General features: G+C 43.9%; 1 protein-coding gene across 1 annotated transcript in view; it reads left to right on the top strand.

Moving 5' to 3' along the window:
• The first annotated feature begins 759 nt into the window (after window positions 1-759).
• Window positions 760-25,293, top strand: part of LOC117501065 (Alstrom syndrome protein 1-like) — a 35,356-nt gene continuing 10,822 nt past the window's right edge. The window contains exons 1-5 of the mRNA XM_034159872.1: window positions 760-803; window positions 13,287-13,442; window positions 13,559-14,454; window positions 21,581-21,698; window positions 24,831-25,013. Of these exons, the coding sequence (XP_034015763.1) occupies window positions 13,421-13,442; window positions 13,559-14,454; window positions 21,581-21,698; window positions 24,831-25,013 (1,219 nt within the window). The 5' untranslated portion in view covers window positions 760-803; window positions 13,287-13,420. The remainder of the gene's footprint in view (window positions 804-13,286; window positions 13,443-13,558; window positions 14,455-21,580; window positions 21,699-24,830; window positions 25,014-25,293) is intronic.

Consider the following 25,293-nt stretch of genomic DNA (forward strand, 5'->3'; position numbering starts at 1 on the left):
CATTGTAGGTAGCAGACACGAAATCTTTGCTATTGCTGGAACAACCACTGGGCCATCCTCAATTTCAACATCATCCAATATAGTAATGGGTATTAAGTTTGGAAAGCATATCCCTCTATAATTTTTATGGACACAACTACGTATTTAATGTCAGTTTTTTGTGGTCACCCCCATGCTCTGGGCCCCGGGTACATAGTACCCTTTACCCCCCCCCCCAGTCCGACACCTGTGTGTGTGTGTGTGTGTGTGTGTGTGTGTGTGTGTGTGTGTGTGTGTGTGTGTGTATATATATGTGTATATATATATATATATATATTTTATTGATTCTGCTTATCCATCTGATTCCCTTATCGATACCTCTTGTGGATTTTCTGTGTACTAAAAGTAGGCTTTACAGGTTTTCTGTGTCAACAACATTTTAAATTGGTTGCTGGATCCTTGTTCTCTGGAAATAAATAAAAATAAATACAATCTGTAGTTTTTGTCAAAAGCATTTGCTTTCAGACATTTTGGCATGAATGTCTCTCCATACCTCTGAGTTGAGCTCAGCCAGCTGCTGCACATCAGCGCAGGACATCTCGTTTTGGGAGGAAAAAACGTTTTGATCGATTGCAGTTTTTGTATTACAACGTTTGAAAAGAGGTGTCATTTGATTTAAATGGCATTTCGCTTTGAATTTATTAATTCTGACTGGACTCTATCATTCTAACTTGACTCGGCAGGGAGCTGTGCAGCGTTTGGAGCTGTGTGAACAGAACAGAGGACAATTCTCGTTTCTTTCTTGCAACAAGGCAGGAGTCCCGGTTAGTGACTTTAATCCTCACAAAAGTGATTTACGATTGACATATTCAGGGATGAAAGTGGTGAAAAACAAAAAAGCAGAAACCCAAATTTACCCCCCCAACACCACCCGCACAAAAATTTTGGAATTCTAGAAGCTCTGAAATGCAATCTGGGACTATTCCAGACAATAAACTGCAGTGAGTGCAGCATCCATTTTGGTGAGGGGGAAAAACCCCAACTTTCCTTATTCAAATTCATTCCAGTAGTATCCTGCCCTTACTAGGATGCAGCAGTTTTTCAGCTTGGCAGATAGTTCTGGAGGAAATCACTGAAGAAATTAACAAATTGAAAATACTGTTTGACAGAAACAAATTGTCATTAAACTTAAATAAAACGGGGATGCAGTGGAGGTGTAAGAGTAACTAGGTGTTCACAGGAAGGCAGGCATCGACATTAACGCTTGTCCGATTGTCCGGGACAAGTGTAAAATGTGATCGGACAAGCATGCTCTAATTGTTGTCCGACCAGACAAGTGGCATTTTTTTGGTTTAAAACGTTCATATTCTTTATTTTCATTGCTCTGAACCAAAATACCTGACTGCAGCCTTTTTCTTTTCTTATTTACATCACGTTTTGTCTCTCACCTCGCGAGAAATCGTAATCGGTTTGTCCCGCCACTCTCCACGCAGCGGACAATCAGAAAACATGATAACAATGCGTGCGTGAGACCACTGTATGGAGTGTGCATTCGTAGTACAGGCTGACATTTTTTCGGGAATCCCATGGGATGGGAGTCAACTGTGATTCACGTGATTGGTACGGTATGGAATTAAAAATTCACAGGAGCAGACAGGAGCGAGAACCAAGGTTTTAGGCAGCGAGCCTGGTGTCATTTGAGCGGTTAATTTTCGAAAAAGACGCCGAAAAAGTAGCGGGCAGCTTTGCTTAAAGCCGTCTAAAATTAAGTCTGGTTCCAATTGCTGCAGCCAGCCGTGTGTGTGCGCGCGCGAGTCGGGTGGCTGCGAGGAGGGAGAGGGTGGGGGAGGGGCGAGTTGAGCGCAGTGTGAAACGCAACACAAACTAAACTGTGGCGCTGCCTTTATTTCTCTCTGGACTGTTCTGACGGTACGTCCTATTCACATGGTGTGCACATGTCGGTGACAGTTATACTGAAATTGTGAGATGAAATAAATTGGTCAAAATTCCTTAAAATGAGAATATATGAATGAACAGAATAAAAATCACACACACGTGTGTTTAAAAAAAAAAAATACCTGATGTGGAGAAACTGCAGTGATGTTCAGAAGCAGAAATCACATAAAGCAGCTGAGAACTCGCAACTTTTAGTCCGGCGGTTAAGGGACAAATTTTTGGGGAATCATGCACTTTTTTACAAAAGCGCCAAAACTTTATCTGAGGAACCTTATAGTGTCCTGAAGTATATAAGATCGGGAGACATTGAATCCATAAACGTCTACACTCTAAAAACTTGGGTTTAAGAGAATAACCATTTTCAGCCTTCTACAGCATATAATTCATGACAAACTCTTATCCAAATGTCTATTTAAGTTTATAATTTAAACTTTTTGGTTATGAAAAATGTATTAAGGCTAAGTAGGGATGCTTCGAATGTACTTCAGTGTGCTTACACTCTTAGAAAAAGCGTTAATCTAGGGAAAGTGACTAAATATGGTATAACTCATTGTGAATATCAATATACCTATGCAATATAGCTGTTTGCGAGCATAGGACAAAGGAAAGATGCTACTCATGCACTCTAACATATTTACACTCTAAAATAACAACGGTGTTTGAATGGAAAGAAATGCTTTTTTATTAATTACAAGAAATCAATTTTGTTTTTATGGCCATAACCATTTAGTTTACAATTTAAAACACTCAGTTTACCTCATGCTATATCTTCCATAACATAAAATCATGACTCTATATTTAATTTACTTAAAGTGACTGAAAGCTGTTTTCACGCATAGAAAAAGAAAGTATGCTACAAATTCACTTAAACATAGTTTACACTCTTAAAAAATAATGGTAAATTAATGTTACAATTTAACCTCTTTCCATTTTGAAACATACCACTCTGCTAATGTATAAGGATGTACGACAACGTATGATGCCGCACGACGGACGATACATGATCACATAGCTCAGTATAGCTTTGCACTAGTTGCAGTAGCCATTCTCTACAGTTTAACAAGGTCCAATCTTGATCACTGGCTCCCTACATAATAACCATATGATCATATTGTCATATGAATAACAAAATATACACTGTATTATAACCATGCAAACACCCTTTTAAAAAAGCAGGATACAGGGCTAAAATCAAATGTCTCCCGCTTTGACATGACTTAATATAGCCTAAAGAGTCCCTGGACAAAGTTTGGCGCTTTTGTAAAAAAGTGCACGATTCTATCCCTTAACTGCTGGACTACTTAACAGGCTGTTATTTTCCACAGATATTTATTTTAGATGACTTAATGTAGTTGTTTAATGTTCAAGCACAAAATGTGACTGAGGAGGAGAAAAAAAAGGAAATGAACTCTAGTCTGAATAAAAATACAAGCTGCTGATTTTTATTTTTCAAAATTAGGCTGCAGCTCTGCGCTTCATTTATTTCAAAGTCAGTTACCGCTTATTTTCAAAAATCACGAGTCAAATCACGAGTCAAATCAGTCTGCATTGTTCAGTTTTGTGTATTTTTTCCTTCTTTATAAGAGTTTGGTTTTTGTGTTTGTTATACTAAAAAGTTTTAAAAAACAATAAAATGTTAACACTTTTCCTTATAGTAGTTCTTTAATTTCAGAAATGGAACAGAAACAACCACAAATTAAAAAAGCAGGGACTGTATGTAAAATGAAGATAAAAATGTTATGTTCCCACTTTCTCCACTCAACACCCACAGAAGCTAAACATTCTTCCAAAGTTGTGTCTTGGTGGCTTCCCTCACTTGTCTTCTTCCAGCATGGACATTCAGTTTTTGAGATCTGCCTACCTGACACAGATTTACCATAAAGTACCACACTGTTTGTATTTATGAATGATTGATGTAAATAAAGTCTAAGAAATATTCAGTGAGTTGGAAATATTCATGTATTCATCCTCGGACATTTCCCAAGAAAACTGGCTGTAAATATTATTAACTAATTCTTCCATTAACAATAAACTGCCCTGTCCCAACCTTTTTTTCTTTGAAAATGCTGCAGGCCTCAAATGTAGGAATGGATATATATTAACAAATAAATAAATAAATAAAGCTAATCTCACAAAACAAATATGTTGGTTTCATACAGTCTGCAGTTACAGAAATAGAAGACAAAGTAAATGTCAGGATCATTACATGTCCACCACCAACCACATTTTGAAAAACTATAAGACCACAGGCCATGCATTATTTATGTTTTGTGTCTTTTAGTAACGTTTTTTAGGGCCTGAGTAGGAAAAAGTCCTACGAGGACCCTATTGTAATTACGCTGTTTATTATTATTATTATTATTTATAGTAATAATTACTCCCCCTCTAGCTGCCACCTTATCGTGGTGGGGGAGTTTGCGTACCCGGATGATCCTAGGAGCTATGTTGTCGGGGCTTTGTGCCCCTTGTAGGGTCTCCCAAGGCAAACAGGTCCTAGGTGACGGGTCATACTAAGGGCAGTTCATGACCAGTAAAAAATCAAGGACCGAGACATTGCCCGGTATGGTGGAGCCGGGGCCCCACCCTGGACCCAGGCCTGGGGTTGGGGCGGTCGGGCCTTAGCCCATGGGGCCCGGCCGGGCTCAGCCCGAAAGAGCGACGTGGGCCCGCCCTCCTGTAGGTTCACCACCTGCAGAGGGGGCCATGGAGGTTGTGTGCAGAGAGGATTGGGTCGCGGTCGAGGGCGGGTCCTGGGACCTCGCTGGGGGCGAATGAGCCTAAGCTTGTGCGGGAGATTGAGAGATACCGACTAGAGATAGTCGGGCTCACCTCCACACACAGCTTGGGCTCTGGTACCCATCTCCTGGAGAGGGGCTGGACGCTCCACTTTTCTGGTGTTGCCCACGGGGAGAGGTGGAGAGCTGGGGTCGCATTGCTTATTGCTCCCCAGCTCAGTCGCCATGTGTTGGAGTTCACTCCGGTGAACGAGAGGGTCGCGTCCCTACGCCTTTGGGTCGGGGACAGGTCTCTCATTGTTGTCTCGGCCTACGGGCCGAGCGGCAGTGCAGAGTACCCGACCTTCTTGGAGTCCCTGGGAGGGGTACTAGATAGCGCTCCGACTGGGGACTCCATTGTTCTCCTGGGTGATTTCAACGCCCACGTGGGCGGTGACGGTGGGACCTGGAGGGGGGTGATCGGGAAGCACGGCCTCCCCGATCTGAACCTGAGTGGTGTTCAGTTGTTGGACTTCTGTGCTAGTCACAGTTTGTCCATCACGAACCCCATGTTCGAGCACAAGGGTGTCCATAAGTGCACGTGGCACCAGGACACCCTGAGCCAGAGGTCGATGATCGACTTTGTAGTCGTATCATCTGACCTTCGCCCACATGTCTCGGACACTCGAGTGAAGAGAGGGGCTGAGCTGTCAACCGATCACCACCTGGTGGTGAGTTGGATCCGATGGGAGGGGAGGAAGCCGGTCAGACCTGGCAGGCCCAAACGTATCGCGAGGGTCTGCTGGGAACGACTGGCAGAACCCTCTGTCAGCAAGGTCTTTAACTCCCACCTCCGGGAGAGCTTCTCCCTGATCGCGGGGGAGGTTGGAGACATGGAGTCCAAGTGGACCATGTTCTCCACCTCCATTGTCGATGCGGCCGCTCGTAGCTGTGGTCACAAGGTCTCTGGTGCCCGTCGCGGCGGCAATCTCCGAACCCGGTGGTGGACGCCGGAAGTAAGGGATGCCGTCAAACTGAAGGAGTTCTACTTGTCTTTGTTGGTAGGTGGGACCCCAGATGCAGCTGACAGGTACCAGCAGGCCAAATGTGCCGCAGCCCGTGCGGTTGCAGAGGCAAAAACCCGGGTCTGGGAGGAGTTTGGGGAGGCCATGGAGGAGGACTATCGGTTGGCCAAGAAGAAATTCTGGCAAACCATCCGACGCCTCAGGAGGCGGAAGCAGCTCTCCACCAGCACTGTCTACGGTGCGGGTGGGGAGCTGTTGACCCTGACGGGATGTTGTCGAGCGGTGAAAGGAATACTTCGAGGATCTCCTCAATCCCATCGTCACGTCTTCCGAAGAGGAAGCAGAGACTGGGGACTCAGAGGCGGACACATCCATTACCCAGGCCGAAGTCACCGAGGTGGTTAGAAAGCTCCTCGGTGGCAAGGCTCCTGGGGTGGATGAAATCCGTCCTGAGTACCTTAAGTCTCTGGATGTTGTGGGACTGTCTTGGCTGACACGCCTCTGCAACATCGCGTGGCGGTCAGGGACAGTGCCTCTGGATTGGCAGACCAGGGTGGTGGTCCCTCTGTTTCAGAAGGGGGACCGGAGGGTGTGTTCCAGCTACAGGGGATCACACTCCTAAGCCTCCCCGGTAAGGTCTATTCCAGGGTACTGGAGAGGAGAATTCGACCAATAGTCGAACCTCGGATTCAGGAGGAGCAGTGTGGTTTTTGTCCTGGTCGCAGCACACTGGACCAGCTCTACACGCTCCATCAAGTGCTTGAGGGTTCATGGGAGTTCGCCCAACCAGTCCACATGTGCTTTATGGATCTGGAGAAGGCATTTGACCGTGTCCCTCGGGGCACCCTGTGGGGGGTGCTCCGGGAGTACGGGGTCCGGGATTCTTTGCTAAGGGCTATCCGGTCCCTATACGACCGCAGCAGGAGCTTGGTTCGCATTGCCGGTAGTAAGTCAAACCTGTTTCCAGTGCACATTGGCCTCCGCCAGGGCTACCCTTTGTCACCGGTTCTGTTCATTATCTTTATGGACAGAATTTCTAGGCGCAGCCAGGGTGTAGAGGGGGTCTGGTTTTGGAACCACAGAATCTCATCTCTGCTGTTTGCGGACGATGTGGTTCTGTTGGCTTTATCAAATCAGGACCTTCAGCGTGCACTGGGGCGGTTTGCAGCCGAGTGTGAAGTGTCCGGGATGAAAATCAGCACCTCCAAATCCGAGGCCATGGTTCTCGACCGGAAAAAGGTGCTTTGCCCTCTTCAGGTTGGTGGAGTGTCCTTGCCTCAAGTGGAGGAGTTTAAGTATCTCGGGGTCTTGTTCACGAGTGAGGGACGGATGGAGCATGAGATTGACAGATGGATCGGTGCAGCATCTGCAGTGATGCGGTCGCTGTATCGGACCGTCGTGGTGAAGAGAGAGCTGAGTAGGGGGGCAAAGCTCTCGATTTACCGATCGATCTACGTTCGGATCCTCACCTATGGTCATGAGATTTGGCTCATGACCGAAAGAACGAGATCGCGAGTACAAGCGGCCGAGATGAGTTTCCTCCGCAGGGTGGTTGGGCGCTCCCTTAGAGACAGGGTGAGGAGCTCTGTCACTCGGGAGGTGCTCGGAGTCGAGCCCCTGCTCCTCCACGTTGAAAGGAGCCAGTTGAGGTGGCTCGGGCATCTTTTCCGGATGCCCCCTGGACGCCTCGCTGGAGAAGTGTTCCGGGCACGTCCCATCGGGAGGAGGCCCCGGGGAAGACTCAGGACACGCTGGAGGGACTACGTCTCTCAGCTGGCTTGGGAATGCCTTGGGGTTCCCCCGGAGGAGCTGGGGGAGGTGTGTGTGGATCGGGAGGACTGGGCGGCTTTGCTTGAGCTGCTGCCCCCGCGACCCGACTCCGGATAAAGCGCAAGAAAAATGGATGGATGGAGGGGTCGAGTAGGAAAAAGTCCTACGAGGACCCTATTGTAATTGCACTGTTTATTATTATTATTTATCATCATTATTATTAATTATTTATTATTCTCACTTTTGAAATCCAAATTTCTGCCTTTTCCCATGCTCAAAAACTCACCAAACTTTGCAAAGTCAGCCGGCCGGATCCGAAATTCGATATTTTGGGGGTCTCACACATCGTTGCAGCGAAATAGCTCCCCCTACAAGTTTTCAAAAAAACCCTCCGCATTGGGGTTTTTATCGTAGCCTCACAAAATTCGGTACACATATTTACCATGCTACGAGACACAAAAAAGTTTCTTAATGAACATCATGGTGAAATGTCTACAGGAAGCCGGTCATTTTGATTTTAAGTTTTGATTTTGAGGTAATTTTTGCCATTTTTGGCCATTTTCATGACTTTTTTGTACGTCTTTGCAAGTCATACATTTGTACCAATTTTCATCTCCCTACTCCAAAAAAACTCCTATCATCGCCTACGTTCACCAACTTGTTCTACATGTTTTAGAAGTGGAATGAAGTTGATTGGGTTAACTATGTGACATCAGGACCTGTTTAAGAATAAGTTCCATGGCGAAGGGTCAAAATGGCGGCACCATAGCGGCCATTTTTTGTACGTCTATGCAAGTCACGTGTACCAATTTTCATCTCCCTACTCCAAAAAAACCCCTATGGGGAGGGTTTTTTGAAAGTTTCAAGGGGGCGCTATTGAGGCATTTTGCCCCGCCCATGGGCGACGCCCCTATAAATTGTAAGAGGTTGTCGTACTTGACCTGTGTATCAATTTTCATGATAATATGACAAAAATTAAAGCCATCAAAAGGAAGAACGTAATTTCATGGCGAAGGGGCGATATTCGGTATGCTGCCACATGGACGCTGTCACTCGTAACTTCACGGTGATCATCTCCTACGTTCACCAACTTGTTCTGCATGTTTTAGAAGTGGAATGAAGTTGTTGGGGTTAACTATGTGACATCAGTACCTGTTAAAGTAAAAATAGGACATTTCCTGTTACCCCGGGGGGGGGGGGGGGGGGGGCGGGCGCTATGGCGGAGGTGGGAAGTTATTATATGCAGACGTTCACGGCGGAGGCCTCATCATGTCCAGCAAGTTTGAAGGATCGACGATGAAGTATGTGGGCGTGACAGCCATTCGAAGTGATAGCCAAGACCAAAGAGCTGTCTAAGGACACCAGGGACAAAACTGTAGACCTGCACAAGGCTGGGATGGACTACAGGACAACAGGCAAGCAGCTTGGTAGAAGACAACAACTGTTATGCTTATTTATTAGAAAGTGGAAGAAACACAAGATGACTGTCAATCTCCCTTCGTCTGGGATTACATGCAAGATCTCATTTTGTAGGGTAAGGATGATTCTGAGAAAGCTCAGAACAACACAGGAGGACCTGGTCAATGACCTGAAGAGGGCTGGGACCACAGTCGCAAAGATTACATTAGTAACACATGATGCTGTCATGGTTTAAAATCCTGCAGGGCTGCAAGGTCCCCCTGCTCAAGCCAGCACATGTCCAGGCCCGTTTGAAGTTCACCAGTGGCCATCTGGATGATCCAGAGGAGGCATGGGAGAAGGTCATGTGGTCAGATGAGACCAGAATAAAGCTTTTTGGAATCAGCTCCACTTACCATGTTTAGATGATGAGAACAACCCCAAGAAAACCATCCCAACCGTGAAGCATGGGGGTGGAAACATCATACTCTGGGGGTGCTCTTCTGCAAAGGTTACAGGGCGACTGCAACGTATTGAAGGGAGGATGGATGGGGTCATGTATTGCGGGATTTTGGCAAACAACTTCTTTTCCTCAGTAAGAGCATTGAAGATGGGTCATGGCTGGGTCTTCCAGCATGACAATGACCCAAACATACAGCCAGGGCAACTAAGGAGGGGCTCCGTAAGAAGCATTTCAAGGTCCTGGAGTGGCCTGGCCAGTCTCCAGACCTGAGCTCAATAGAAAATCTTTGGAGGGAGCTGAAACTCCAAACCTGAAAGAGCTAAAGAAGATCTGTATGGAGGAGTGGACCAAAATCCCTGCTGCAGTGTGTGCAAACCTGGTGAAAAACTACAGGAAACGTTTGACCTCTGTAATTGAAAACAAAGGCTACTGTACCAAATATTAACATTGATTTTCACAGGTGTTCAAATACTTATTTGCAGCAGTAACATACAAATTAATTATTTTTAAAAAATCATACATTGTGATTTCCGGATTTTTTTTTTTTTTTAGATTGTCTCTCACAGTGGACATACACCTAAGATGAAAATTTCAGACCCCTGCATGATTTCTAAGTGGGAGAACTGGCAAAATCGCAGGGTGTTCAAATACTTATTTTCCTCACTGTATGTGTACCGAATTTTGTGAGGCTCGCCAAAGTTTGACGAACCCTAGCAGCCACGCAGTTTGAACTAATTCCATTCTTTTGAACAATTACATTCCACCAACTTGTTCTGCATGTTTTAGAAGTGGAATGAAGTTGATTGTATTAAGTATGTGACATCAGGACCTCTTAAAGTAAAATGGCAAAAAATAGCTCAAAATCGAAACTTAAAATCAAAATGGCCGACTTACTGTCGACATTTCACCATGACAGTAAGAGACTTTTTTGTGCATTCCAGCATGGTAAATATGTGTACCGAATTTCGTGAGGCTACGACGAAAAATCCCCTATGCGGAGGGTTTTTTGAAAATTTCTAGGGGGCGCTATTTCGCTGCGACCTTGTGCGCGACCCCCAAAATAACAAATTTCGGATCTGGCCGGACGACTTTGTAAAGTTTGGTGAGTTTTTGAGCATGGGAAAGGGCCGAAATTTGGATTTTAAAAGTGATGATAATAATAATAATAATAATACATAAATAATAAACAGCTCAATTACAATAGGGTCCTCGTAGGACTTTTTCCTACTCTGCCCCTATTAATAATAGTAATAATAATAATAACAATAATAAACAGCTCATTTACAATAGGGTCCTCATAGGACTTTTTTCTCCTCTGGCCCTAATAAATAATAATAATAAACAGAACAATTACAATAGGGTCCTTGCAGGACGTTGTCCTACTCGGGCCCTAATAATAATAATAATAATAATAATAAATAAATAATACAATTACAATAGGCTCCTCGTAAGACTTTTTCCTACTCGGGCCCTAATAAATAATAATAATAATAAACAGAACAATTACAATTGGGTCCTTGCAGGACGTTGTCCTACTTGGGCCCTAATAATAATAAAAATAATAAAACAACACAATTACAATAGGGTCCTCGTAGGACTTTTTCCTACTTGTGCCCTAATAAATAATAATAACACTATGTAACAAATGTTATTTTTGTTTTGTTCCTGGGTACACAGTGTGTTTTCCTAACCTGTTATGTCTTAAATAAATAGAAAATAGCTGTTATTCCACAGAAACTTTGCTTCTGTGATCAGGACAATGATATTTTGAAATTTGACTGTTTTCAAGAATATTCTCGATTCGCCTTCACTGCTACTGAGTAGTCTTCTAGAATATAATATTCTTTAACTGCTATAACTGTCCAGAATTTTGTAGAAGTTTCGAGAATTATCTAGAATTTCAAGAAACTTTCTAGAACGTTAAAAAAAATAAAATCAAAGTTTGTGCTGAATGTAGTCATTTTTCCATAGACTTTAGACATAAGCTGTTGAAATATAACACTTAGAAGCCAGGAACAAAAATTGTGTTACATAGTGTAATAAACAGCGCAATTACAATAGGGTCCTCGCAGGACGTTGTCCTACTCGGGCCCAAATCACAACGTCTATAAACCCAGAGAATATATTCACGAGAGTTTTAGGCACAATATACAGAGAGTTTAATGCTGTTGGCCGTGTGGAGCCTGATAAGAGCGTCTCAAATGCATTCCTCCTGTCGCGACTGTACTGAGATGACCCATAATGCACCTGGACACAGCATGTCCACACTAAATCCTTCAAAATTAGTGCAATACTTTAAAACTAAAACATATAGCTGATGTTTTCATTTTATAAAACTTCAGAAGTGATGTTAATTTAATGTCCAAAATTAGTTTGGTTAAAGTTTTAACCATGAGGTAAAACTGTATGCCGGTGAGTTAGTATAGTGTCGAGAGCAATTATCTCTTCTTTGGCTGCAGAGGATAGAGCGGTTTCTCCTGAAACCAGCTGTCCTCTCTTTACACAATATAGAGCTGTTTATCTGCTACTAAACACTTAACAGTTAAGCGCTAAAATCTTTGATATGAGACTTAACAAATATTTTTTAACTGTTTCAGATTTATTCACTTCACCTACAAAAACATGTTTGCGATCTAAAAATGATCAGACCAAAACTTCTCGGAAGGTAATTGGTCCGATGATGGTTTTTAAAGTTATTTGAAAAGCTAATCCTATAATGAAAACATTCACACTGCGCGCAGCTCTGACTGTACCAAGTCATCGCTGCAATATGGGCTTGTGGTAAGGCTGCCGGACTACTTGCGAGGTTTCCCGGATGTAAACAAGAAGACATCCAACATGGCATGAAGCCACACGCATGCATCAGTGAGAGGGTAAGTACACACTGCTCCACTCTGAATGTGCCAGTCGTGGATGGATGAGCAGTAACGGAATGTAAACGTGAGGCCCAATAAAATTTAATTTTGCTTCTTCATGAGTGCTGAAATTATTCATTTTGTGCCTCAGAAAATATTTTCTGGACTTATTCCTTGCTATATTTGATATATTTATGTATTTTTAAATCGAAATACACTTTTTGTTGTGGGACTACTTTAGGTGTAGTGATCACTTCTTGGTGATGAGGCAAGAGTGCGGATACGCACAAAATATTAAAAATCTTAATAGTGGTTCAGCTCAACTGAGAGAGACCACTGTCTGAGCAGTGGCAAGTGGTAGAGGATGGAAAACTTTAGCTTCGATAATTAGTGGTTCGCGGATTAACGGAACTGTGCCCACCACTGCAGCTAGTTAAGCGGTGGAACAGTCTGAATTGTCAATACCATGTTTTAGTGTTAAGAAGAAGAAGAAATAATATCAGCCCTGAGGCTCAGTGGTGCTGGTGCTTATCCATGGATTCCATCCTGGTGGATACCAGTCCATCACAGGTTACTTCCCCAGGCAAGGCCTGCACCCATTTAGAGATGGGTGGACTGGGATAAGGCAGATGTAGGACACAAGTAGCGTGATTAGAAATCAAATCCAAGTCTACATATTGGTAGCTCAACTCCTTATCCCACTGAGCTACCTACTCTGCAATCTACCAGTCCAATTTTAAAGAGACTAATATGAAATAGCTGCAGAAAATTACGTATGCATTTATACATTGGAATAAAGGTTTAGATACCATGGAATTTGTGTTATGATTTAGAGATTTTATTTTAAATTGATGAAACAGAAATTCTGACTTTAATTAAAATTAAAAAAGCTCTCATTTTAATTTCCCTGGTGTCTGTGTGGGTAGCAGCTGGTCTGTTGTAATGTGCACCAAGCAGTGCATTAAACATTCATGCTGAGGGGCCAAGGGAGACAAAGACAGAGCACAGAGGGACTTTAGACTAAACATGGTCAGTTCCACTGACCGGTGAAAATAAACTATTCTAGTCAACTGCTGAGCGGCGTGGTGTAACCAATAGTAACAAGTCACTATTGAATTGTGTCCAGGTTCAGATGAAGCTGTGCCCCCACGCTTCAGCAGTGATATCTTGGGGCATGAAGACTCAAAGTTGGATCGTGGGGTGACAATCAGACATACAGAAGGCATCTACAGCAAGAGGGCAAAAACTGGAGGCGTCAAAATGCAAACAACAGGACACAGAGGTGAGCTGAACACAGGCCACTGTTTACCCTTCAGTTTATTTTGCTACATCAGATCCTCTGCAACATTTTTTCATTGTCTTGAAGTAACAGGGTGGACAAATGTTTATTTCTTGTAGGTGTTTTTGTGGCAGCTGACTGCAGCTTACACCCGTGTATAAATCGAGCTCCAAAGCCACCTTCTCGGGTGTCTTCTGCCCTGACCACAGTGCCTTCATCATGCTACCAGGAGGTCTCTAAGAGAGACCAGGGAACCAGCCCAGTGCAGTCCCTCAATTATGACCAACCACAGGCCAGAGGTCAGGTATTTTATCCAGCTCACCTTGAGCCAGGTCCAGTCTCTCAGGTAAGGGCGGAGCAAGACAAAGAGAAGAGGGTTTCTGACCTGAATCAGCCTGCCGCCAAGCAAAGGAGCAGCACTCTGGACCAGTTGTGGCAAAGGTGCTATGATCAATGGTACCTAGATGAGTCCCTTCCGACGAATGATAGACAGTCGCTGCTGGAGCGGGCCGAGTGTCTGTCACTTCTTATTCAAAGGACAAGGGCTAATACTCTGTCAGAAGAACAGCACAAGGAATATCAGAATCCTTACACCATGGAACAAAGGAGCAGGAAGAAGGGAAAAGATCCTGCAGTGGTGAGAGACAGAAGGGGGAGTGTTGGAGAGGTTAAGAGGGGTGTGTGTGCTGAGTTCACAGCAGTGAGAGAGGAAGTGCCTGAACGGAGAGAGGAGTGTTCCTCCCTCGTCTCCACCCTGAGACAGCAGCTCTGTCCTCCAGAAAGAGAAGAGTCAGACAACTTGTCCACCGCATCTGGCTCTATGTCCACTGTGGATACAGCCCGGCTGATCCAAGCATTCGGCGCCCACAGGGTCCAGCGCCTAAACCCAAGCTCCAGCCTCAGTAAACTGTACAACACCATCCACAAGCAGAGGGACGAGACGGGAGGGAGTAAAAAGCTACATAAGGCGCCTCCTGCCATGACTGTGCCGTCAGACGTTGCTGATGAATCCTCAGTATGTGTTGCTGCCTTCTTGATGTCTTAATCACTGCTGTTAGTGTGGTAAAGCCAAATTCTGATCATGTTTAACAAGTTATGAGCTTTAGTTCAGTTTTAATAGTTTACTTTTACCAGAATGATAAAATTTGGATTAAGTTTTTTTTTTGTTGTTGTTGTTGAATAGAAAACCAGAATTTATTAGGACTATTTGTCCACCCTTTCATTCATTACCCAACCTGCCTCTGCATATATAGTAATGGTAAATGGCAGAACCATTTATGGACATTAATACACATACAGTAGTGTTCAGAATAATAGTAGTGCTATATGACTAAAAAGATTAATCCAGGTTTTGAGTATATTTCTTATTGTTACATGGGAAACAAGGTACCAGTAGATTCAGTAGATTTTCACAAATCCAACAAGACCAAGCATTCATGATATGCACACTCTTAAGGCTGTGAAATTGGGCTATTAGTAAAAAAAAAAGTAGAAAAGGGGGCGTTCACAATAATAGTGTGGCATTCAGTCAGTGAGTTCGTCAGTTTTGTGGAACAAACAGGTGTGAATCAGGTGTCCCCTATTTAAGGATGAAGCCAGCACCTGTTGAACATGCTTTTCTCTTTGAAAGCCTGAGGAAAATGGGACGTTCAAGACATTGTTCAGAAGAACAGCGTAGTTTGATTAAAAAGTTAATTGGAGAGGGGAAAACTTATACGCAGGTGCAGAAAATTATAGGCTGTTCATCTACAATGATCTATGCTGTGACAGTTAGAAGACGCCTGTGTGAAGCTAATTTATTTGCAAGAAGTCCCTCTGTTAAATAAAAGACGTGCAGAAGAGGTTACAATTTGCCAAAGAACACATCAACTGGCCTAAAGAGACATGGAGGAATATTTTGTAGACTCATGAAAGTAAAATTGTTCTTTTTGGGTCCAAGGGCCGCAGACAGTTTGTGAGATGACCCCCAAACTTTGAATTCAAGCCACAGTTCACAGTGAAGATAGTGAAGCATGGTGGTGCAAGCATCATGATATGGGCATGTTTCTCCTACTATGGTGTTGGGCCTATATTTCGCATACCACGTATCATGGCTCAGTTTGGAAGAGGTCATGTTGCCTTATGCTGAAGAGGACATGCCCTTGAAATGAGTGTTTCAACAAGACAGTGACCCCAAGCACACTAGTAAACGAGCAAAATCTTGCTTCCAAACCAACAAAATTAATGTGTTGCAGATGTGAAGAAATCGTGAAAAACTTATACAACTAAATACTAGTTTAGTGATTCGCAGGATTGCTAAAAAAGCAGTTTGAACATGATAGTTTTGAGTTTGTAGTGTCAACAGCAGATGCTACTAATATTGTGAACACCCCCTTTTCTACTTTTTTTTTTTTTTTTTACTAATAGCCCAATTTCATAGCCTTAAGAGTGTGCATATCATGAATGCTTGGTCTTGTTGGATTTGTGAGAATCTACTGAATCTACTGGTACCTTGTTTCCCATGTAACAATAAGAAATATACTCAAAACCTAGATTAATCTTTTTAGTCACATAGCACTACTATTATTCTGAACACTACTGTATATACAATTTATTCTTGCAAGACAGACGGTATGGTGTGTGTGTGTGTGTGTGTGTGTGTGTGTGTGTGTGTGTGTGTGTGTGTGTGTGTGTGTGTGTGTGTGTGTGTGTGTGTGTGTGTGTGTGTGTGTGTGAGAGAGAGACCTCATCTGCCCTTCCCGATCAGCCTACAGCATCATACTCAAAGCCAACTGACAGCTTCTATCAGGAAGGGCCGACCACCAAAACAACACGAAGACAGACAAGAACGAAAGGCAAGTGGTGAAGGCAATAACTGTGAAGTGATGAGAAATGAGACACCGAGGAGACGAGGCCCCAACCATACAACTTACCAGGACAGCCAACCACACATGAACAAGTAGTGACAGCAACAGTCTGTTGTCTAATTAGTGAGCATCCATACCTTAATCTATGACACCAGAGTCTTGATCCCCTTGAGAGTACCCAAAACCGAATTATGGGCCACAAACGCACAACCATCCACACACAGAGACCCAGATCACAGCTAAATATCTGATCACTACTGTGGCTGGTGTGTTGGGCACAGAAAAAAAAAAAAAACAGAACCTCACCATATGACGTGGACCACTCTGGCATGTCAGAAGCCATACGGCCGCTTTCACGCAATAGACGGACATGGATCCAGGACGCAGGGCCCCAAGAGAAACCAGGAGAAAAAGGGCAGTGGAAGAGCACGGGCCAGGAAGGGCAGCCACCAGAGCCACCGGGACAGGCTGATGAACCACCAGGGGAATGGTTCAGCAGCGCCAGAATGCACCCCCAACACCGCCCTCCCCCCACGGAAGCACAGGAAGCATACCCAAGGGAAGCACACCGGCATGGGGCCAGAAAAGGGGGGCCCCAGAACCACACCACCCGGACCAGGGCCCACAAAGGGAGAGCGAGCGGTGGCGAGGATGGGGGTGCAGAGGAGCCATTGCAAAAAAAAAAGTCTGGGCAGAGACCACCAAGCCAAATGAGGACGGCGTTCGGCCCCCAGACAAGAGGCGGGACCCAACCCCCCAGGCCAGGAAGCACACGAGGCCCCGCAACACCTAAGACTCCCCCAGCACAGCCAGCAGGACCCCCCAGCCTCCAATCCAACCCCCACCCTGGACCCCACCCCAAACACCAAAGCCCAAGATCATGAGACCGCCCAAACGAGAGCTGGGCAACATCCCACTCCATAGAGACCATGGCCCCCAACCCCCCCCGCAACTGCCCACGCCCCACCGCAACCACCCCCACCTCTGCTAACATATTTTTGGAGGCGTGGTGAACAAAGCGTTATAATTACAAACATTAAGAGTAAAATCAGTTGAGTACCTACCTGTTACATGTTTTGTAGTAGATGTGCAGTTCTATCCCCTGCAAACAGAGAAGACTTGGTTCAAAAAGAAACCGCTCTATCCTCTGTAAACAGAGGAGAGCTGGTTCCAGAAGAAACTCCTCTATCCTCTGCAGGCAAAAGGGAAATGGTCACAGAAATTGAAAAAAAGCTCATTTCTTTTGACCCCATACTGATAAGCTGGCAATATCACCCAAGTCATCCAGAGGCATGCAGTTTTAACTCACGGTTAAAATTTTAAACATACTAATTTCGGACAAGCTATTTAAATTAACGTCGCGTCTGAAGTTTTATAAAGTGAAAATGTTAGATATATATGTTTTAATTTTAAAGTATTGCACTAATTTTGAAGGTTTTAATTTGGGCATGCTGTCTCCAGGTGCATTATGGGTAATGTCAGTACCTTCACAACAAAAGAAATGCATTTGAGACACTCTGATCAGGCTCCACACGGACAACAGCATTAAACCCTTTGTATATTGTGCCTAAAACTCGTGAATATATTCTCTGGGTTTATAGACGTTATTGTATTTGTTTTATGTAAAAATGCCAGAAGAAGCCCAGGTTGCTTCGCCATTATTTTCAATTGGAATTGACCCCGGTTATATCAGACGGTTGTCAAAATAACAATTCGACTTTGTGGCTTTTTGCAAATGGCTTTTTTTTACAAATAAAAAAGGCATATTTTACAAAAGCACATTTATATGTAAACACTAACACATGACACGACACACCTCGCATTAATGTTCTGGTTTTTACATAGAATGAATTAGTCAACCAATCAGTGTTAGCGGAGGCACATTTTACTCATAATCCCTTTGTGTTTGTGACAAAACTTCAGAATTAGTGCATTATTTAATAGAGAAACTGAGAGCCTACACAGAAACATGCATTATTTAAAATTCAAAGATATATGTTTATATTTTAACTTTGTAAAATGACAGAATTGACATTAATGGAGTTATTCTATCGGTATTAATTTTATTTATAAATCAAATCCATAAGTCAGCACTGCTTTATTTTCCAAGACCTCCGCCTCACAGCGACACTGCTATTGAGTAGACAGTTGGGCTTCGCTGCTCCTCTCAGCTGCGTCACTGCTGGAAGCTATGTAGTAAACAGGAGCTTCTAGTAGTGGGCAGGGCGCACAAAGACAGAAGTGCTGACTCATTGTTTGGGTCTGGTTGCCTTTGACGCTACCAGAAGCAATTGTGGTGTTAAAACTCAAAATCAGCTTGTTAGTAGTTGCAAGTGTACTGGAGACAATACTGGAAGTTATCGATTTTCTGTAGCTTCCGATATATTTTTGGGTGGTTTATTGGTTTAGCTTTATAAAAGATAACTTTTTTTGTTAGCTGATTATCTGTTATTGAAGCTAACTTTTTGGTTAGCTGTGCCCACCACCAGTGTTACTCTAATCTAACCACTTTTTTTTTAGTAACGAGTAATCTAACGCGTTAATCTTTCCAAATCAGTAATCAGATTAAAGTTACTTCTCCAAGTCACTGTGCGTTACTATCATTTTTGCATTGTGGGTCGATAGCAGCATTAAACTTAGTCCGTGGGCAGGGGGTGTGGGTTCGACTGAACTGCCCCCTTTAAGCGAACTGTGAGCTTTTCATCCATGGTTTTCTGCAGCAAACGTGTGGTTAGTGTCTTTCTTTCGTAACACTAACGAACACTACATAGGTGAGACTAAGCAACCTTTACACAAAAGGCTATACCAGCACCGCAGAGAGGGCGCCAGTGGACCTCAGTCTGCAGTTCATCTCCACCTTAAAGACACTAACCACACGTTTGAGGACAAGGAAGTTAAAATATTAGCCAGAGAGAAGAAATGGTTTGAGAGAGGGGTCAAGGAGGCATTCTTTGTGAAACGTTTGAAACCCAGCCTTAACCGGGGAGGGGGTCTGAGACACGCTTTATCCCCTGTTTACAATGGGGTACTCAGGTCAAAGCAGTTTCAGTCTTTTGTTCATGGTAATGAGTCATTCATGTCATCAGCAGAGTCGTCAAGGGAGCCATCAGGAGAGGGACAGCTGCCCTGTCATTAGGAGGGTGCTAACTAGAGCACAGTAGGTGCTAATTAGAGCTATTGCTTAGTCACCAGCCTATAGCAGTCTGCATCTCGGTAGGAGGGGTCTGGTTAGGTTTAAAACTCCAGTTTTTGTGACTTCTTGATTATTCTTCTCTACAAGAGTCAAGACAGAAGTCAGACCACCAGAGCAAGAATTTTAGCTGAGGAAGCTTCTGCGATTTGAAGCGAAACGTCCTCGTGTCAAGCAACCCAGTCCAGTCGAAGATTCAAGCTTATTTACTATGGAAACCACCTGGACAACTGAGAGCCTACACAGAAACTAAAAAAGTAACTAGTAATCTAACTTAGTTACTTTTACAATAAAGTAACTAAGTTACTTTTTCAAGGAATAATCAGTAATTGGATTACTGTGAATTGTTCTGTAATTTATGTTTGTAGCATGGCCCAAGCAGAGGGTCACCCCTTTGAGTCTGGTCTGCTTGAGGTTTTTCTTCGTGAAGAGGGAGTTTTTCCTTACCACTGTTACTCTGGGGTGTGTGAAGCGCTTTGAGGCAACTCTGTTGTGATTTGGCGCTATATTTGGCCCTCAGCCCCAACCAGTCCCAGCAGAAGACTGCCCCTCCCTGAGCCTGGTTCTGCTGGAGGTTTCTTCCTGTTAAAAGGGAGTTTTTCCTTCCCACTGTAGCCAAGTGCTTGCTCACAGGGGGTCGTTTTGACCGTTGGGGTTTTACATAATTATTGTATGGCCTTGCCTTACAATATAAGGCGCCTTGGGGCAACTGTTTGTTGTGATTTGGCGCTATATAAAAAAAAATTGATTGAATTGATTGATATATAAATGAAAATAAATTGAATTGAAAATTGGGATTACTTTTTCAAAGTAACTGTGGCAACACTGCCCACCACTGATTAAAAGGGTGTGGGCGTCACATGCAGGGAGTGAGCCACACACACCAGCCCCACTGGGCCCCGCGGCCCACCCCCAGACCCAACGGAGGCGCCAGGGAAACCATGAGATAGGGGGAGGCGGGCAGTCCCGGACAAGCGCCAGACGCCCAGGGGAAGAACAAACCAACAGGGGGGACAGGGGGCCATGCAGCCGGAGATGGACAAGCCACCCCGCATGGCGGTCCCCAAACCAGGGAAGGCACGAGATGAGACCCAAGAGCGGCACGGGCATTGAGGGAGACAGGCGGGCCCCACAGACCCGGAGGGAGAGGCAGGGGCGTGGTGGGCCAGATATGCACCGGGCCCCAGCCCACCAATGGAGAGCGGACAGACTCCCACATGAAAAGGAACGCTGGCTACCCAATCCCCCCACCCCCCAAATAAGACCAGCAGCCCTGCGGCACAGCACCGGGGCCCTCACAGGCAGCCCCCCCCCCCCAAAGGCACAGAGGCGCACCCACACCCCGCAAGGGAGGAGCCGGAAGGGCGTGCAGGCCAACCCCCCCCCCCCCCCCCCCCCCGAAGCCCGCAGAGCCACCATGCAGCACCGGAGAGCAGACCCCCAAAGCCCAACCCCAAATCCCCAAGCAAGCCCAGGGCTCCACACCCAGAGAGCCAAAGTATCCCTGCATGCACAGGCCGCACAGCCCCACCGTACCCGAGGGGCCATCCACTCTAAAAGACACAAACTCGCTTCTCCACCAATTCAATCATTTTTAAGAGGAAAAAAAACACAGTGTCAATCTCTGACAGCAAGAGTACCACGATGAGCTGCAACCTGGATCTGCAGCACAAGAAGGAAGAGTGAGTAGGTCAACAATAATGGGTACAAGTCATAATCTAATATTAATACAGTACTTTAACAGATGCAAGAGTGGCATTCCCTAACAGGCAAAAAAAAAAAAAAAAAATCAGACCTCCAGTTTCCCATTCAAATTTACTCTAATACAGACCATGTTTCATTGTGGTAATTGGTTTCTTAATGAAGCAGATATTTTTTCCATTGATATATGTTTGGAAAGGTTTGAGCAGCAGTTAATATTGATTGATTGTTTATCTTTCCAGTTCAGCAAAATTGTTTTCATTCATTTCACTACACGTGAACTTTAAAATCATTGAAATGTCTTTTAGTTCATTGTGCAGATGGTGGTCCAGATACAGAACATCATTGATAATTACAGATCTTTGTCAGCTCTGCGTGTTTGATTTTGTCCTTCTGATGTGCAGTTTGCTGCTGATAACTCATCATCCTCTAGTGCTTATGCGTACCCACCACATCATGGACCCTCCAGAGCTCTGGTAGCTAAAAAGGCTATTAAACTGGTCAATAAATGCATCCAGGCAGGTGAGTCAAAGCACAGACATCAGACACACACACACACACACACACACACACAATGTGACATTTCAGTTAGTCCATGAGCCAGTCATGAATTTTGACCTAATTGGTACCACTTAAGGGGATAGTAGAGAAGCTTGAATCTTCGACTGGACTGGGTTGCTTGACGTGAGGACGTTTCGCTTCAAATCACAGAAGCTTCCTCAGCTAAAATTCTTGCTCTGGTAGTCTGACTTCTGTCTTGACTCTTGTAGAGAAGAATAAACCAGAAGCCAACAAAAGCTGGAGTTTTTAACCTAACCAGATCCCTCCTACCGAGAGCCCGACTGCTATAGGCTAGTGACTAAACAATAGCTCTAATTAGTACCTATTGTGCACTCTCCTAATGATGGGATGGAAGCCTCCCCTGATGGCTCCCTTGACAACTCTCCTGATGACGTGAATGACTCATTACCATGAACAAAAGACTGAAACTGCTTTGACCTGAGTACCCTATTATAAACAGGGGACAAAGCGTGTCTGAGACCCGCCCCCCCGGTTAAGGCTGGGTTTCAACTGTTTTACAAAGAATGCTTCCTTGACACCTCTCTCAAACCATTTCTTCTCTCTGGCTAAGATTTTAACTTCCTTGTCCTCAAACGTGTGGTTAGTGTCTTTCAGGTGGAGATGAACTGCAGACCGAGGTCCACTGGCGACCTCTCTGCGGTTCTGGTATAGCCTCTTGTTTAAAGGTTGCTTTGTCTCACCTATGTAGTGTTCATTACAGTTTTCCTGACATCTGATATAATACACTACATTGCTCTATTTGTAACTAGGGATCCTGTCCTTAGGGTGAACTAATTTCTGTCTCAAGGTGTTAACCAGTTTAAAGTAAACTGGGATTTTGTGCTGTCTGAAGATCCTCTGTAGTTTTTCCCCTACTCCTGCTAAATAAGGGAGAGACACTCCTCTTCTTCTTGTCTCCATCTCCTGTCTATCTGGTCTCTTTGTTTTCTGGGACTTCTACACTTTGTCCAGGGACCATCGTGGGTACCCACATACTGTGAGGGCTTTCCGTACAAGTTGTTGTTCTTTAGCCCTTCCCTCTGCAGTTGTGGGCACCTGTAGGGCTCTGTGTTGAAGAGTCCTGATCACCCCGAGCTTGTGTTCAAGGGGGTGGTTTGAGCCAAAGAGCAGATATTGGTCAGTGTGAGTGGGTTTTCTGTAAACCTCTGTCTGGAGCTGCCTGTTCTCTCCAATCATAACATCACAGTCCAAGAAGGCTAAATGGTTGTTTCTGGCATCCTCACATGTGAACTTGATATTGGAATCCACAGAATTGATGTGTTCTGTAAAGTCCTCGACCTCCTGTTGCTTGATTTTAACCCATGTGTCATCGACATATCTGAACCAATGACTGGGAGAGATGCCTGTGAACGATGTCAAGGCTGTCTTCTCTACTCGCTCCATGTACAGTTTGGCCACAATGGGGGATACCGGAGACCCCATCGCACAACCATGGATCTGCCTGTAGTAATTCCCCCTAAACAGGAAATACGTGGTGTTAAAAAAGATCTCCAAGAGTTGGCAGATGTGGTCTGGTGTGAGTTTGGTCCTTTCAGGTAGAGACACATCCTCCAGCAGTCTCTGCCTCACAGCTGAGATGGCCTCAGTGGTGGGGATGCAGGTGAACAACGAAGTCACATCAAATGACACCATAGTTTCATCTGCCTCCAGCTGCAGGTCCTTGATCTTGTTCACAAAATCTTGTGTGTTCTCCACATGGTGGTCTGAGTTACCTACTAGAGGAGCCAAAATCCACTTGAGGTGCTTGGCCAAATTGTATGTGATGGAATCTGTGCTACATACAATAGGCCTGAGTGGCACGTCCTGTTTGTGGATTTTGGGCAGTCCATAGATGCATGGAGTGGTGTCCCCCGGGTACAGTCTGTAGTATGTCTGCCTGTTGATGAGTCCCTCTTTCTCCAGGTTTTGGAGGTAGCTAATGATTTTCTTCTTATAGCCACTTGTGGGGTCTCTCTTCAGACGTTCGTATGTATTGAAGTCACTGAGCAAGTTGTTGATCTTGGCCTCATAGTCCGATGTGTTCAGGACCACTGTGCATCTGCCTTTATCCGCTGGCAGGATAAGGATGCTTTGGTCCTTCTGCAGTGCTGCCAAAGCTTTCTGTTCTTCTCCTGTGATGTTGGACGCTGGCAGGATCCTTATCCTGCCAGCGGATAAAGGCAGATGCACAGTGGTCCTGAACACATTGGACTATGAGGCCAAGATCAACAACTTGCTCAGTGGCATTGAAAGGTTGAAAAAACAATACACAGAGACTGTGAAAAGAGTCTCACAATTTTATGGAAAAAAGTCCTGTAAACCTGTCATCTGTGCACACATATTTAACAATCTGCAAATAAATGCATAAGTAAAAAATAAATGTCATGTGTGGTTTTACTCATTTATATAAACAAAAAGCTTTTTGAAAGAGAAAATGATCATGTTTATAAAGTTTATCATCTCTTTATTAATAGTTATATTCAGGTAGAGATATTTGTGTTTGTAAAATTGTTTGTGTTCAAATTGTGTATTGTTTGTGTAGATTTGAATACACTTTGGTGAGCATCCATATTTATGCAGAAATTGTTTTGAAACCTTTATTTGCAGATTTGGAATTCTGTGGAGGAAACTGCAGTGGTTCCTGACCCATTTTATAATTTTTCGTGCCCATGAGTTGAAATGACAACCAACTCAAAGGAATGATGGAATAGTGATTGTTTGACAAATAATGTAAAATTAAAAAGTCCAACCAGAGAGCAAGGAGAACAAACCTTATGAAGGAGTCTCTAAATATTTAGATTGATTTATTTTGCTTCAGGTTATTTTTTTTTTTATACAAGTATGGAACATTTTGCTGTATGCATTAGACATTCACTTTTTTATTACAGCATTTGTTTTGTTTACACTTGAACATTCCTGCCCAAACATTTAGCAACAAATTGGAAATTTTATTTATTTATTATTATTTGGAACAGTGAAATCTGTTGTTGTTGTTGTTTTTTTTGTTGTTTTTTTTGTTTTGTTTTTTGGACAGATTTGTTGTCCTGCTTTGGGAAAACAGAGCAGTTTTTCAGTTGAAATATCTTTTCCTAGGTGATACTGAGATTGTTAATAATGGCACTTGGCGCCACACCAGGGATGTTGGAACCACGTTTCCTTCACCTGGAGAAAGCAGACCTCCTTGGCTGCTCTCCTCGTCTTCTTCCAGTGTGGTGAGAGAAAGCGGAGGGCAGAAGAGCAGCTGGAAGACACAAAGAAAGAATGCAAAACCTGAAGGTTTGTCCAATGACTGACATTGACTGACAATGACTTCTATTCTACTCTACAGAAGCGTATTGCATTCACTTGATAAATTTATTTTTTGGTTTTTCAGAGTAATTATTTGTGTTTTTCGGAATAATTATTTCTGTTTTTCTGAGTAATTTATTTTTAGGGGTTTTTTTTTGTTTGTTTTTTTTTTTTTGCTATTTTTTTCAGTTTTTTTTTTTTTTTTTTTTTTTTTTTTTGTTTGTTTTTTTTTTTTTTTTACTATTTCTTGAGTCATCACGTAGCCAGT

This window comes from Thalassophryne amazonica, chromosome 19 (genome assembly GCF_902500255.1).
Source record: "Thalassophryne amazonica chromosome 19, fThaAma1.1, whole genome shotgun sequence".
In the NCBI taxonomy this organism is placed as follows: Eukaryota; Metazoa; Chordata; class Actinopteri; order Batrachoidiformes; family Batrachoididae; genus Thalassophryne; species Thalassophryne amazonica.